This window comes from Asterias rubens, chromosome 1 (assembly GCF_902459465.1).
Source record: "Asterias rubens chromosome 1, eAstRub1.3, whole genome shotgun sequence".
NCBI classification, from domain to species: domain Eukaryota; kingdom Metazoa; phylum Echinodermata; class Asteroidea; order Forcipulatida; family Asteriidae; genus Asterias; species Asterias rubens.
Window position 1 is genome coordinate 851,995 of NC_047062.1, and position 12,463 is coordinate 864,457.

The window sequence follows — 12,463 nt, forward strand, 5'->3', positions numbered from 1 at the left end:
GGTTTCATCATCAATAAACTAATCAAATCAAAGACTTCCTGTTATCAGTCAAATTGAACGCATTCACCTTTATATCCAGGTGTCAAACTATACTCAAATAATCGCAAACAATTTATGAATGACTTCCTCGATTGCTTTCTCGATGGTTCATTCTCTATGGTTCCAGGGTAGTGTCCAAACCACGTGGGGCGTGATTTGTTTAAAGGCAGTGGACACTATTGGTAATTACTCAAAATAATTATTAGCAGCGTAAATCCTTTCTTGGTGACGAGTAAAGGGGAGAGGTTGATGGTATAAAACATTGTGAGAACGGCTCCCTCTGAAGTGCCATAGTTTTCGAGAAAGAAGTAAATTTCCACGAATTTGATTTCGAGACCTCAGATTTAGAACTCAACCATCTCGAAGTCAACTATCTAAACGCATACAACTTCGTGTGACAAGGTGTTTTTTTCTCTCATTATTATCTCGCAAGTTTGATGACCGATTGAGCTTAAATTTTCACAGGTTTGTTATTTTATGCATATGTCGAGATACACCAACTGTGACGGCTAGACTTTGACAATTACCAATAGTGTCCACTGCCTCTAACGTTTGAGGCGCAACATTGGCTTTTGGGTGGTAAGGGCCTAGTTTCTGCAGTTTCAAATAATTAAGGAATATAATTGTTTATATTAAACAACAAAGCAAAAAGTTCTCGTTTTATTAAAAAAATTGGGGTGTTTTAATTTTCGAGTTGGAAGCAAGTTGATGGATGTGGAGGAGTTGTGAGGTGAAGAATGAAAGTTTTAAAGCTAATATTACTCGGGATAATACAATTAAAACTACATTTTCTTCATTTCTTCCAATCCTATGTACAGTTCTTCACCCATCCCTGTCCATCAGAGGTTGTTTATGAAGGTAGGGTGCCAGACAGACACTAACTTGGCACTGTTCCATACATCCATACTAGTGTGACCTCCCAGAGCACCAGAGAGTTCCAGAGCTCAGCAGGATTGCTCACAGAGCTCTGCATCATGTTACTCCATAATGCTACCGACGTAATTCACTATACCTGGGAATCTAAAACCTGTCTGGGCTCTGAAGGTCATGTTGTATATAAACGAAAGGCTGCTGTTTTAGAATACACTTGTGATATCTGTTTATTTTCCGTTCGCATCACGTAAACTATTTAGATCAAAGAGTTGTCGATGAGAGAATTGTTAAAATCAACATTGGACTAACTGCAAATTGGATTTGCATATCAAAGTTTATGCTAAGTATTCACATAGGACTTCTCGGTTCTAGACTGTGCCATTTTCAATAGTTGTTAAGTTGTGACCGATTTTGTGTATACATGTAGTACAATATTTCTTAAAAGGATATCAGAAAATAATTAACAGGGGGCTACTGTACTAAAATTGCAACAAATTTTAATGGCCTTCTTTTCTCCCCTTCGTTTCGCTAGCTTTCTCATATATAAATTACCAAAATGTATCAAAACTGCTTACAAAAACCATAAATGTTTAAGTGGTATTATATGGCCTCGAGTTTCGACCATAGACCTTGGCCCATGTCAGAGTCTTTCTCGAAGGCTTTACTTTGATCGAACATGGCAATTCACACCAACCACAATTAATATGTGTCAGAGTCTTTCTCGAAGGCTTTACTTTGATCGAACATGGCAATTCACACCAACCACAATTAATATGTGTTTGGGATCAATATTTGGTCATTAACACTTGAGAAAAATTGATTGTTTCAATCTGACGGGTCATTGACTGTCAAGTTGCTAATATATCATTTGACACATTACCCAACCCCTTCCAATTGCTTACTTCGACAACATCTATTTTAGAATAGAATAGACCATAGAGTAAGGACAGACCTACCTGCACAACATTTCTGGCAAAACATACACCGTAACATCGTGAACAATGACCAACAAATGATTTACTATTTTAAAGCCAGGAGATGGAAATTAAAATACTCTCCCAAAAGCCACTGATATAATTATCCCCTTTAATCTTCTTTGAAAGAACTCAAATCTAAGGTTAATCTACATTACCACTCTTTAATCCACAATACCAGCTTGATTGTTACCTCCATGCTCACGGATTGTATTGACCTGGACTCTAATCCCCCCCCCCCCCGATTCAGAAAAGGGTGTGTCCATTCCAGGAACGCACTGATGCTCAAGACGCCATCAATGAACAGTAAGTATGTCATTAATGGCCCTTTAAAAAGTCTCTCCCAATTTCACTGTCAAGTGAGATGAGGCAGCTAGGCTGGTATTTCTTTCCTGGAGAAGGGGGTAGGGATTAAGACTTGGTGGCAATGCATTTATTCGACACCCACGGCCTTTTATTAATAGGGATAGTGCGTGGTGTATGTACCCTTGCCATTACATTGTGACGACTAAACAAAGTGACGACCATTACAAAACACTACAGTTATTTAAGCAGCCCACATCTAGGAGGTGGAATGTTTCAAAGGTTGCCATGGTGCTGGAGGCCTGTTTGGGGAAACAGTTTGTCCCAATACTTCCGAACTTTTGACCCATTTTCCTCACACACTTCCATACGAACTGTAAAGCATGATGCATGCACAGTACACATGCTACTACTAATACTAGGTGTAGATTATAAACATAATCTTGAAAAATCAGGACAAAATATTAATATCTACTATAAACCTATAACAAGTGAAATAGTAAACTTTAGATTTGTAGATAAGTTGCAGTAGCGCCAATTGCCACAACTCCTGCCCCAGGTTCTTACTCTCTCTTTTATAGAATTTAAGGGTTTTTTCGTTCAAAAAAATAATGTCCAGTAAATTTACAAGTTTGAGCTTTGTGGTTAGGGAAGTTCGATAACAGATTGAGGCGTGGTCAGTGCCCCACGTGGATTAATAAAGAGCTCCATAGAATCGCATAACAATAAACCCAGCACCCACACATGAGCCATTACGCAACGCAACAACAAACACTAACTATTTCAGAGAAATCGGTCATATAAAGGGTCAAACTAAAGAATAGGTATACAAATATCATTTTAAATGAGACGGGTCAATTTAGTGAAGAATATGTGGAGTATCATGGGTATACAAGGTCGCTGATTTGATTTGGAGACATGGCATATTATCACGTATGTAACGAAGCAAGAAGACAATGTTACAGATCTATGGCAAAACAACTGAAACGATACCTGTTTACAATTGCAAACAATAACAGCATAACAACTAGTTATCTGAATGATAGTAGTTTTTAGACAGGGTAGCCTTTTCACTATTGCAACTGTTTCCCTATAATTGCACTGATCAGTATTAGGTTTATACAGAGTTAAATAATTATATCGTCTGTTAGGTGAAGACCCCGTTACTTTAAAGTCACCTGTAAGTGGTATTTTTTCAAAATAAAGCCTTTGTCACTAATATATGTGTTTTGATGAGTGGAATGTGAATAAACAGTTAACTAAGGTTTAAAAAATCAGTTCTTATGTTATTTACAAATTTAAGAGTTGACCCCGACCCGAGAGGGCGCTGTTCGTGACGTCAATCGAGGCAGACTTTGCCTGTAATGCGTAGAGTAAACACAATTGCAAAGTACATGTACGGACCAAGTCGTGAGTTTGTACGTTTCAAAAAAAGATTTGTTGGGGTTTTTTCCGGCAATGCCGACCAGGTGTATTGCTGCTGAATGCAGGAAAAAACACTTTTTGAAACGTACCAACTCACGACTTGGACGTACATGTACTTTGCACGTGTGTTTACTATACGCATTGCAGGCAAAGTCTGCCTCGATTGACGTCACAAAAGGGGTAGGCGGAGTCAGCCCCCAAACAACTTTATATATTTTGTTAACATATAAATCGTGACAAACAATTACTAAACAAATTGTTTTATTGTTCGTAAGCATATACTCTTATGTTTGAAAGAAAAAAAAATTCTATTTCCAGGTGACTTTAAATTAAAAAATTACAACATGCCAGTTTAAGAACAATTTATGTAGTAACTTTACGTACTCTTTCCTTATGCATCATAATGGTAAAATATTGAAGGAAATCCTGAAGGATTACATCTCAAACAGCTCGTCTTCAGCAAATTTATAGATTAATATAGGATTGCTCTGGAATTATCGAAAGAATGTGAAACTCAACTTGGTAAAACACAGAAATATTTACGTTTGTCGCATGTGCTTGCAACCAAAATAAGCCACAAATTAACGCATGAACTTGACAAACCATAAAAGCTATTTTCACATCGCTACCAACACATTGTTAGCAATTGTACATGGTGAGTTTATTGAAAACTAAAAGATTTGAAATGGATTTCGTATTCCAAAGGACTCCATTGATGTAGGCCTATTAAGAGCTTATGAGTTGGCTCAAATCATAATATGCGGTAATATTTGTATGCTTTAAAAAACTCGTCTCATGAGGATTTTGTTTATTTTTGCACCAACCTATGACATGTCACCGTCAACCAAGTTTTTTGACATACTTCATGCAGTTCAGCAGACTTGTGTTTATTAACAAAGATGTCGAAAGACGAGCTGACAATGTTTGTGTACATTGTTTGATGTGATTTATGCGCTGGCTTGCACGAGCATGTTCCAAGCTTTGGACGTGGATGTGTGTTTAGCCTTCCTAATGTCAACTTTCAACAAAACAGAGTATGGGTGCCCGCTTGGTGTGCAAGACTCATAAAATGCGTGTACATGTATGTGTTGAGACGTAAGACACATCGCCAGCTTTTTGAAAACATTACATAATCATTTAACAGAAAATGGATTTGGTGTTAATAACAATACAGGTTGATGACCACTTGTCACTTTAGTCTAATCCCCTGTATACACATGGCAATAGTTGCGTCTACCATTCGTTAAAAGGGGCCAGCCAGTGCATGACTCCCTGTCTCGTTTTGGTTCACATTGGAAGGAATTGAACCAATTCAGAGAATGCTGCACCATGATGCAAATCAAGAAATGATAATTACAAAATAAATAACGATCAAACTTTTAAATTGATTTCTTTAAGAGCTCCTTTATCTGTAAGATTTTATGAAAAGCTGTTATGTGATGACCGGGAGTCAGCCACTTCAATTTAAATTACGTTTCAGGTTTTGTTTTCCTTTTGTTGCTTCGACCGTTTATTTTCGTGGGGGGGGGGGGGGGGGGTCATACACTTTGGAAACACTTTGGAAGTTATTTCATCTCCGCTAGCATAAAAGAGTAAAAAAGCGGTCCCAGACAAAATTGTGTCAAAGCATTACGCGGCGTTCATCAATCTTAATTTGCAGCAACTTTCATGTTGTGTGTGCGTGGTAAATGTTGTTCACAAACTCATGTTACACATGGGCAGTTTTGACATTTTGGGTCAACTTGGAACCCGGATTTTCAGTCCTGTCTGGTTTCAGGTAGGAAGAGAAAAATCTTGTTGCACCTTTTATCCATAGTCAAAACAGCCAAAGTAACAAAGGATACCATTTCATGTTTGCCTCGTGACTTAACGTGACTTTTGGAATCAAAAAGCTTACATGTAACTGAACATGGTTAAAAGTTATTTAATTCGACAATAGTGCGAGCAAGCAAAAAAGTGCACTCTAAAGTTAGTGGCAATAAAGTTCCTGAAATTCTCTTTTCAATTATCAGAGATGAAAAGGCATTGCCTTTTGATCAAGGACGCAGTATTTGAATATTATGCTTGAGGTATTGTTGTCAGCAGACAGGCACCAAAATGGCCAGACACCAAACAAATATAAGTCTTTACACATTTTGGTATACAATAAATAGGAAAGTGTAAATTTAGAACAACGAGGACATGTGAAACGATCTATTTAGTTGGTGGCTTTAAAGGTGTGTTACAAGTTGACGGTACAAGGCCAAAAGGTACTTTTTAGTTGTCGAATTGTAGGCCTACATGTACGTAATTTACTAATGTGACCGTGCATGGGTACAACGCCCACATAACCCACCCTCAATTGGGGTTATACATACATGTACATGGTAAACCCTGACTGGGACCTTTTTCTGAGTTTGTGGAACCGTTTGAGTGATATTAACTGCATGCTAACTGAGCTAGACAAAGTCCTTTAATTAGCCTCTCCTTCGATACTGCGTCACCTTCACAGCAAGAGATCTTCGACATAACAAACTTACATAGGGTTCTTATTACTCAGTAGAATGTTACAGGTATGTAACAACTCCGTGTTTCAATCAAAAGCTTGACATGACCTTTAAATTGGAATTACGGTCAAGAAAATGTCATTTCTTGAATCTTTGCATGGTGTGAATTTCAACACGTGCACACACAGTTCAAAGCATAAACTGCTAATATATATAGATTATGTTTCCTTTTTAAATACATAGCCTTCAAATATTTTTCTTAATATACAAACGATTTGAAACTGCAAATAGAAATGTTCTCAGAATGAGTGGCCTACTTTAGACTTAAAGGCACTTGACACTATTGGTAATAACTCAAAATAATTGTTTGCATAAAAACTTACTTTGTAACAAGTAATGGAGAGCTGTTGATTAAATAAAACAAGGTGAGTATAGTGTAGTTTTCGAAGAGAAGTAATTTTCCACTAAAATATTTGAGTTTTGTTTCGAGACATCAGAATTAGGTTTTGAGGTCTCGAAATCAATCATCTGAAAGCACACAACTTCGTGTGAGAAGGGCGTTTTTATGCCACAGTTATCTCGCAACTTCGACTACCAATCGAGTTCTGGTCTTTGACAGTTACCAAATGTGTCCGGTGTCTGCAAAAGAAAGAATCACATAGGCCTAATATTACGTAAGAAGTTAGATGTATTTGAAGGGTGATTTTCTGTGTGAGGGGCAATTCATGGCCTGGGGACGTTTGAAGGTTTCAAGGTCTATATTTTTATTATGTAGGCCTATAGGATTTTTTGCTAAATGGACTCCAATTAAATATTAACCTCGCAATTCAAAGCTATTTACAGCATGTTTTTAGATGTTGAAACTGGAAAGTCATTTATTACGTAAATGTGTCAAAAATCATTATCTTGTAGCAGCTCATGCAGAACGTTCCGGGAAATGTTTGATTCACTCAGATTTACAAAAACTATTATGAAGTTAACCTGATCACAGGGGGTTATGCAAAGTTACACAAATCAATCCCGGCATTTGGGCCAGTGGTCCGTGTGCTTAATCACATCATTGAATACAGGAACGGACAATTCACATCATTGAATACAGGAACGGACAATTCACATCATTGAATACAGGAACGGTTAATTCACATCATTGAATACAGGAACGGACAATTCACATCATTGAATACAGGAACGGACAATTCACATCATTGAATACAGGAACGGACAATTCACATCATTGAATACAGGAAAGGACAATTCACATCATTGAATACAGGAACGGACAATTCACATCATTGAATACAGGAACGGACAATTCACATCATTGAATACAGGAACGGACAATTCACATCATTGAATACAGGAACGGACAATTCACATCATTGAATACAGGAACGGACAATTCACATCATTGAATACAGGAAAGGACAATTCACATCATTGAATACAGGAACGGACAATTTATTCGGATCCACTATATATTTCAAAAGATACATCATCGTATGCAATCTGCCAAAGTTTTAAAATTATGTGGACATTTCAAGAAAACATTAAATCAACCAATCAACATGTCCTCAACAAATCGGAACCAAACTCTATAGCTACATGGCCATAGACTGGTAAGAACAAATACAAACATGCATACAACTTGGTACATCAATTTTATTAAACAAACATAAAAAATGACATAGTGTTGAAGCTCCCTTGCAACTTTAATTTCGTTAATTGATTTTATTATGGCAACTTGAAAAGCGACAATTCCTCGCTGTACGTACTTCCGAATACACACAGTTTCACAACAGCAATTTAGCAACTACGCCCCTACTCCAGGCACCAGTATAGTTTACAATAGAAACAAAAGTGAAACCAACACATTCTAAAGCTGTATCGTTGATTTAAGGTTAGTCTATGTAGTAAGCTTGAACACGATATACATGTACATCCATCCGTTATCAAACTGATGATGCTTTCATAAAAGTTTGGTATAAAAGTACGTACCAAGAAAAATCTATTTATTGGTTACTGTGGTTATTACTTAATCAAATCAAGGAACAAGCGCCCAATCTCACATATTGCTAACATTAAAATGGCCAACATACTTTAAAACCAAAGTTCAACGAACTCTACATGCGAATTTTTTTTTGAATATATCGCAAGACGGCTGGAAGAATCGATTTCAGACTACCCTGACCCACAAAATGGAATGTTCCCAGCCAGGTCTAAGACGTTTGTTTGGTTTGACACATTAATAGATGGCGGGTGTGTCTGTTTATAGATCAAGTTACTTGGAACGTAAAGCTATGAAATAAAATTATTTAGGGTTCTGTTTTGTAGGGGAGGGAGTTTAAACGTTAGTAAATGTATTTGGGAGACACTTTCAAATTGGGATGGGACCACTAGACAAGAATTGTGTGGCCTGTTGGGATGGGGTGACTTGTTGTGTTGCGCCTGTAATGAATGCCTCCTTGGTAGACCATCTTGCTCTATGGGTTGACCATCAGGTCCTGACCACAGATCAATTTTATCGACTTGCCAACATATACCTGTAATTCAATTGATCGCTTAGACTGTCAATGGCGCCAAAATTCATTTATGCCATGGTAAAACGACATGCCCCGTAAGCCACATGTGCATCAAAAAGGCAACACACTTTTATTTTTGTTTCTGAACACACTTTAACTTAACATATATAAAGCATTTTGGTGAATTAAAAAATGGTTTTCATCGCCCTTGTTCATTTTCAGCAGATTGAAGTAATACAACAAACATTTTCTCATCACAGAATGGAAATAGAATTAGCATTTGAACTTGTGGGGTTGATTTACTCTGGGTCCGCCTGACGTCTATTTTTGTATTTTATTCTATATAATATGATGCATTATAATGCATTTTTTTACTAATGTTTTTCTTTTTTTTTAACCGTTGTGTATTTTTAAAACCATATTGCTATTTTTCTCATGTTTTTTATCCTGCATTTTAATGGTGTTTTTCTAAATGCATTTAAGTTAAGTTAAAGTTTTATAGACCTAAATGTTCAAAATTTCACTACCAACATTCCTTCCTCCTTGATCTTTAGTTTTTCAGTCAATTGTAATTTTTACGCTCTCTGGTTCTTGAAAACAAGTTCACTGTACAAAATGAACCGAAACAATATTTGCAAGAAAGAAACTAACAACGCAGTCATGCCTTTTATTTTCATGGGGTTTCCTGTGTGCGAAACCAACCATAAGAATACATTAATTGAAGTTGGTTAAATAACCCCCAAGAGCAAAGCACAACCAGTATTTCGTCAACATGTCAGTAATGTGTGGAATGTTCCATAGCAGCTGCAACGCTCCTCATATAACCGTTGCGTGTGCACGTCAGAACAACTAGTACTACAGCCACATTTATTTTTCATAATATTTAACATGTTGTTTTTAAGAAGAACAAAAATAGCATTTCCCTTCTACAAAAATCGTATTTATTATTTGTCGAGATCGCTCTGTTCACTCAGTTGTATACATTCCAATGACCACTACCCCTAAATGGGCCCCGCAGTACTTCAGCCAACTCACATACCAAATATCAACTGGGGTGTGTCACCATTCTATGAAGACAGTCTTTGGCTATTTCTTATATTCAAGGTTATACCAGCCTAAAGACGAAAACAGAACCTTGTGTGACTGATGGTAACATCTAAATATCATTCTACAAAATGTTTACAAATATTTACAGTGTTTTAATGCGATGGAATGTGTGTGTGTTAAGTTTGAAGACTTACCCGGTTTTCCTGTCACAGAACCTTTCACATTTCCAGCAGCTCCGGCCCCTATCTCGGCTGACACTCCCCCTTCCATTTCAATTCCATCGTCCTTCTTAGATTTGGCTTTTTTGTCCCGTCCACTCCGCCGAATTCGAAACGACCGTCGAAATGATGATCCCTTTCGCAACCCCTTAAAACTCAGGCGTCTTTTTTTCGGTGACGGCGGTCCATGGGCTTGGCCCTGGCTTTCCACGGAGACACCGGCATCAGCGGCCCCCGAGACCGACACCGACCCTTCAACGTGTAAACCAGCCGAAGCACTTTCCTGGTTTCCCATCTTTATGACCTCCTTTTTACTCGATAACCTAAAATCTCCGATTTAAAGTTCTTCGAGAAGAGAATAACAAAATTCACTCAAGTTGAAGCGGGATCCGCAGTTGCAGCGCTCACGACAAAGTACTCATTTCTGGAACCAGTTCTCAGTGTAGTGTATAACCAGTTTTAGTGGAGTTTAGTGCATGCGTGGGTATGGCTGTATCCCAACCATACTCAATGTCTGGTAACGTAACGTAAGAGGAGTGGCACCCAAGGTAAAGACCTTGTAAGCATCGCGCATGTACACTGCATGCCCAGGGTTGAGGCACAATACATGTTGTGCACACATACAAAGCTTATTTAAATTTCCATCTACCTGCTTGAAAAGACCAAGTGGACCAAAGCGCTTCTATTTTCTAATGAAACTTGTTGTCGATTCTTAAAATCCACAAATAGCTTTACGATGTCATAATTTTAAAGGTAAACGACGCGTGCATTTTTATTTATTTCAGATCATCAGTTTGTAAATGTGTCCTAAATACTTGGGTTAAATCTTGATGGGCCACATATCACTTTCATCTGATTATTAAAACGAATACATGCAAGTCAAACCCTCTGTGCAAACTCTGGTTACGCAAACTCTGGTTTGTTTGTATTTATGTATTTATGAGTACTTATAAATTTATGATAAATACATAAATACATAAAAACCATAGAGCCAATTGGGACAACGTATTTCATTATTAACAAAACAAACAATTAAGAGAGAATGAAACTAATTCATATCTATGACAGGGACATTGAATAATTTTCAAAACATTCCCGTCACAGTGATTTTTTAGCCTAACCCAGAATTTGTGATTTTCCCGGTTAACTTTGACACCACAAACCAAATACATTGTTAAACGGAGACAGTCTAAAACAAACACAAGAAATGCTTACACATAATAGTGTCAATATCAATCTTATTGTCATTGTCAATATCAACCTTATTGTCACTGTACTTGTTTGTGATACCATAGAGGTGATATGAGTTTAATTAAAGGCACAACTTCTAATTCAAGTCACACCATAGAGCAAGCTATATCACCATAGAGCAAGCTATATGGTTACACTTAGAGTCTTAGACACACCTTAACCATACAGATGGCCACCTTATTCCTGAACCAACCTACTTGATTTATGCTTTTTGGTGTCACCCTTATAACCCGATTTATTTTTAGAAGCAATATGTGAGAGGTGCGTGAAGACAACGAACCGAAATTAAATCGAGGGCGTTTATAACTGCTTTAGTTTTGTAAATAAACAGATCGAATTTTTTTAAAGGAAAGGGCATGCTGTCATGACAACCAAGGTAATGATTAACAAGCTTGCAGCTCTTGATTTTTTATGGGTTAGGGACATTCAACATTCTTCAACTTTAGTAGCATTCTTCACCTACTATTAACATCTTGTGTTTACCAATAATATTCGCCTATGGTGGGAACAGTTCACAACTCGGATGCACTACATGATTGGATATTCATCAAGCTCGGTGCTATCGGGCTAAACTTGTCCAGTCACCCTAGCGGTCAATACCCGAACAATTTGGAAGTCTTTAAATAAAATAAGAACAGCATAAATTATTTTTAATGGTAGATGGCATTATAAATGGTCACCATACAATCTTTAAATGTCTTTTTGATGTAAACACCTCAGTTTAAAATTTCAATTAAACACCAATTGAAACCAATTTTAAAAACGACAAATGGAATAACTTATGTTACTATGGGGAAACGATCCTGTTTACTTAGTGAGCCAAACAAGTAATCAAATTTTACAACACTCAGAATAATAAGTTTATCAAGAGATATAAAGCCCCATGTATCAGCGTAAAGCAGCAACAAGTAATAGCCCCAGATAAGAAATATCGGACAAATAACTATTTACTTTTGATAGAAGACATACAAGTGTGGACGAACATCACATTGGCACAATGATCTGTTCTCTATGGACATAGTCTACATCATATAAGTGTGTATTTGAACTAGGTAAGATAAACTCTGAGATAAATTGCAGTGGTGGTCAATTCAAAAAATAATTGCAGTTGGATAAGTGTTAGTTTTGAAAGCCATAAAGCTATTGTAACGCATAATACGCGACAGTGTGCTTGTATAAGGGTGTATTGTAGTGAGGTTTAAGTAAAGCGTTTGTATCAACATGTACACATTGTGACAATTATGTATTTTTGTCATGAGTGTGTGTTTGTAATAATAAATCCGTAGCAAGATGCAACGAAGCATATCAATGGTAGACTGGGAGGAGTT

General features: G+C 37.1%; 1 protein-coding gene across 1 annotated transcript in view; it reads right to left on the bottom strand.

The window, feature by feature from the left end:
• The window catches only part of LOC117292308 (neuroblast differentiation-associated protein AHNAK-like), a 42,589-nt gene extending 32,196 nt beyond the window's left edge, over window positions 1-10,393 (bottom strand). Inside the window, exon 1 of the mRNA XM_033774332.1 lies at window positions 9,861-10,393. Coding sequence (XP_033630223.1) covers window positions 9,861-10,179 — 319 coding nt within the window. The 5' untranslated portion in view covers window positions 10,180-10,393. The remainder of the gene's footprint in view (window positions 1-9,860) is intronic.
• Between the last annotated feature and the right edge of the window lie 2,070 nt (window positions 10,394-12,463).